At 34.4% G+C, this 4,677-nt stretch overlaps 1 protein-coding gene across 1 annotated transcript in view; it reads left to right on the top strand.

Moving 5' to 3' along the window:
• Positions 1–64: 64 nt before the first annotated feature.
• The window catches only part of LOC111484272, a 7,938-nt gene continuing 3,325 nt past the window's right edge, over positions 65–4,677 (top strand). Inside the window, exons 1-5 of the mRNA XM_023130804.1 lie at positions 65–326; positions 584–685; positions 2,136–2,247; positions 2,860–2,975; positions 4,404–4,589. Of these exons, the coding sequence (XP_022986572.1) occupies positions 202–326; positions 584–685; positions 2,136–2,247; positions 2,860–2,975; positions 4,404–4,589 (641 nt within the window). The 5' untranslated portion in view covers positions 65–201. The remainder of the gene's footprint in view (positions 327–583; positions 686–2,135; positions 2,248–2,859; positions 2,976–4,403; positions 4,590–4,677) is intronic.

Consider the following 4,677-nt stretch of genomic DNA (forward strand, 5'->3'; position numbering starts at 1 on the left):
AAAAAAAAAAAAAAAAAAAAAAAAAAAAAAAAAAAAAAAAAAAAAAAAAAAAAAAGTTTTCCTTTCTACCTTCCGTGAAATTTCGAACATAAAGCAAAATATTCAATTCTTTCCTTCGGTGCGAAGAGAATTTATTCTTTCACGACATCAAGCTTAGGAAGTCCCGTCGATCACCGAACGAAATTCATCAACCGGTCGATCATGTGGGTCGCAATTGTCGGTGGACTGATCGTTTATGCCTTGTTCAAGCTTTTCTTCTCCGGCGACGACGATGTTATGGAGGTTGAGACCTCCGATTTTAACGCTATTTTCGCCGTCGCCACTAGGTACTTCATCTGTACTCTATAATTCAGCTTCTATATTTCCATTTTTTTCTCTTTCCTCCTTGTCGGATCATCAGTTCTTTTGTAATTGACTGTTTGGATTCCGAAACAATCCAGTAAGCGAACAGGACCTTGGGATTGGCTTGTTGAAGTTTTATGAAACTCCGATTCCCCGTTGCTGTACTTTATTTTTATTGTTTATTTTTTTGTTCCTGTTTCCTGTATTCTTCTAATTCGGTCTCTTTATTTTGTTTTTGTAGGTTTGAAAAGCTTTATGGTGGTAAGGCTTACATTGGGCTTCGGATTCCTGATGCTGACACCGGTTCTCGGCGGAATATTGATCTCGTAGTGGTCACCAAAGAGTATGAATACTGCTTTTGAAATTGTGTTGTTTAGCTATGGATATAATGTGGTAAAAATCTTGTGGACTTGCTAACGATTTTAATAATCATTATTTCATTGTCAAATCTGATACTTTCTTTTTTGTTTGCGTGAGAATTTGTGGTTTTTATTTTGTGTATGGGTCAAAAGCCTTTTTCTATTCTCATTCTGATTCTGACATGTCCTTGTAAAGAAAGAATTCCATTTTTTTTTTATGCTTAGTAGTTACTGTGAAAATGAAATTAAGAAGGCATAATAATTTTTGACGTTCCTTAGTGAAATAACTCCCTTCCAGGATCTTTGTTTAGATGATCCTTGTAATCGATTGAGGAACGCTGAGGAATAACACTTGTGTAATAATAATAATAATAAAATCGAGGTATACCACAAATAGGCTTCGTTTTGTTCCTACTTTAGTATATTTCTCCTTTTGTTCATATGTTTTGTTGACTTCCTTCTTTCGTTCTCAAGTTTTGTTGGTATGGCTTGAGGGGAGCAATAGGGTCTTCATTGATTAAGTTTTTTTAAGTTGTTTGGGAAATCTTCTTTTGTGGCAGCTGCTTGGTGTAATCCTTCCATTTTTCTTTATCCAACTAGACCAAAGGATAACTCATGGAATTGCACCAAAAAACAGGACCCTTGTCTCTGTTTTAAATAGGGAGTCTTGTAAGAAACGATCGACATCCCTGCACTTAGAGCTTGGAAGAGCTACATCAAAATTAAAGTAGAATAACAGTTTCCTTTCCACCAAAATAAAATTTGTAAAGGTGAAAGGACAACGTAGGAACAAATGATTATTATTATTATTATTATTTTCATACTTTGAAGAGAATACACCAACTAGGGAAGGTGAAAATATAAGGATTCCTTGATGAATTTTGTGTGCTGTGCTGAGAGAGATGGAAAGTTGTTTTGGTTATTTAATTCTTCCATTTAGCTGTAACAAATTTGTGTTTGGCTTGGAAGTAGATCCCACCAAGAAAAAGCTATAATTGTCCAAGGACTAATGAGAATCAGGACCAGCTCCCCAGTGAAAGGTCTTCTAAAGTTGAGGGTCTTGACGTTTGTCCAATGAATTGATATCTATCAATTCTTAAACCTTACTGTTAGCCACATTGAACAATGTTGGTAAGGTAGAGATAAGAGTAAACAATCAAGCCAAGAATTTTTTCCAATGCTTAAATAACTATTGTAGAACCAGATTCTTTATAGACCAAGTGATTTGATGATTGGTAACTTAGTGGGATGTTATTCTTGATAATCCTTGTTCAGCTAGTTTCGTAACAACAATAATCCTAAACTAATTGAATGTAAAATTACCATAAAGGGAAATTAACTAACGGACTCCTATAATATTGATTCACAATAATATTCATGCTGTGATAGTTTGATTCAACTTTCTAAATTTTACATTAGTTAATTCATTTACAGGGAGTTATTGCTGATATCTGTCAAGAACTTATCAGGATTTGTCTCCATCAATTCGGATGGTTCCTGGGTTTGTGATGATGGAAGGCATAAGGCAAAGACTCTTCCTGATCCTGTAAGTGATAGTTGAATTATTATTGCTTTAGCTTCCATAATTTTTCTTCTAGACCATTAAATTTTCTGGTATGGAGGAAATTTGTAAATAATGTTGAATGTCATAATTCCCAGATGTTGATATATCAATATCATAATAGTTGGCATGTGTAAGCTGTAATGCCTATTTTACTTGTACCTGAAAATCTGCCAATTAATCATGTTGTACATACTGACTAGTATTGCACTGTGTTGCTGATAGAGGTATCTACATATTGGTATGGTTTAAAATTTTCCTATTCATTAAGTAGCCTATGCATCTACAAGTCAGATGGCAACTGGTTTATAATTCTTTTTCATCCTTATTTGATTTTATTGGTGTGGATTTGAACTAGTTCTAGCGCATAGAGAATTAGGTGGCTGGAAAAGAATATAAGAAGTTCAGCGTGAATTAGTTTTTTCCCCTTAAAAAAAAAAATATTTATCAGTATTTTGTCTCTGATGCTTGGTTGTGTACTGCGGATTTTGGATAGGCAGCTTTATTATATTAGAGAACCTTATGTCATGTGAACGATCAAATGCTTTTTAATTGTGCTTTTTCCATAACTGTTATGTACTGTTATTCTAATTTCAGGTTGAAGAGACCAAACAATTGATACCAGTTCTTGAATCTTACCTTGAACAAAGAGGAGTGGATCTTCCAGAGGGATATTTGTCATGCAAAGTTGTACTTCCAAATCCCAAATTCCGGTAATGAGTTGGAACTTGTTTATGGTATGATTATTGAGAAATTTTACTTTTCTTAAAATGATCTCAAGTTTTGTTATCTTTTTACTTCTGATAATTAATGTTGTCGAAGTTCAGAAATTGACATTGAATCATTTATCGGACAACCATTTATCAGATGTTGTCTATATAACTCTGAATGTTTAGTATCCAGAAATTTAACTGGATGGGACCTGGTCTGTACAAATGCCCGCCTTCTTAATTATGAGTTCGAATAATTTCGCTCAAATTTTAAACTGGAGGAGTCCAAATTATTTAGTGAGAAGGATAGGGTTTGGGATAGCACAATTTCATTATTCTAAGTGGTGCTTCTCTCAAGTTCCATTATGTAAATAAGTGCAATTAGGCTGTTATTTTTTATAACTCCTAAAGGATTCTATACTTTTGTTTGTAGCTTTTCACAACATCAATGATTTTTTTTTCTTTGCCAAAAAAAATATTAATGAGAGAAGGTGAAATTTGCGTACTGACATCAATAGTCCATAAAAGTTTGTAAAATTCGTCTAATTGGTACTGCAAACAGTGTATTTAAATTAGAGGTTGCTTTGACATAGCTGAAGTTGCCTATCTGTTCAATTAATTGGTATTATAGACTACAGTCTATATGTTCTGATTTTGCTGAATTTTGAATCTGATTAATTTCAACATTTCATGTCTCATGCTTCATGCCTCACCAATGAACAGCAGTTCTAAACTTTTCAATATCAAGAAACTACTTTAACTATGTTGTAAATTTGATGAAATGATCGTGAAGGCCGCTGTAGGCTTTCCATTCAGTTTATCTAGGTAGGAGAAAGAAAGCAGAACAAGACAGAACACTTTCATCAGTAGGAGTATGTGAGTAGTAGCTGAAGATGGAGTTGTGTTCTTCTCCATGGGGGTGATGTGAATTTTTTAGTTGGGGGGTATTGCGTGAGAAGAATAGAGGGAAGAATATGAAAGATGAGGGGCACAAGAATGGTTTGAGTTAGATTTGGATGAGCTGCAGGGTGTAAATTCTGCATGTTGTACCTTCCTTTTCCTTTGCTTCTGACCTATTATTAGGTTTATGCATGGGGGAATCCATTGTTTTTAAAGTCATTTGAGTAAAAGATGATTCTCTAGCCAACGTGAACATATCTCAGCAGTAATTATCATATACTTCCCTTGAGGTAGGAGGTTTATATCCCAATACTCCCACGTTGTACTAAAAAAAAAATGATTCCACTCAACAGATCATGATAAATGTATGGTTCTATAAATCTAATGTATGATAAATATGGCCAATATTTGTATGGGCTTACTGTATGGTTATACATCAAGCATTTAGGAGAAAGAATCATTCTTGTGTAAAGTGACGGTAGAGTTTTCAAGTTGTAAGAAATTTCTAACAGCTACCTTTTCCCCTTACAGTACAATTGACTCAGGGTTATTTCCGCCCGAGGTTACTACCTATGACCAGTGGATGCAGCTGAAACCGGGACACAGTTCCTTCTCTGGCTGGATGAAAGGTGCATTTCGTGGAAAGAAAGAATTGCAGGATGAACCTCTGGATCAAAAGCTTAAAGCTATCCTTGGCACTGCACCGATGTGGGATAAGTAAGTTCAACATCTATGCAACGTCAGCCACCCCCACCACTAAAAAAAAAAAAAAAAAAAAAAAAAAAAAAAAAAAAAAAAAAAAAAA

Source organism: Cucurbita maxima, unplaced genomic scaffold (genome assembly GCF_002738345.1).
Source record: "Cucurbita maxima cultivar Rimu unplaced genomic scaffold, Cmax_1.0 Cma_Scf00009, whole genome shotgun sequence".
In the NCBI taxonomy this organism is placed as follows: domain Eukaryota; kingdom Viridiplantae; phylum Streptophyta; class Magnoliopsida; order Cucurbitales; family Cucurbitaceae; genus Cucurbita; species Cucurbita maxima.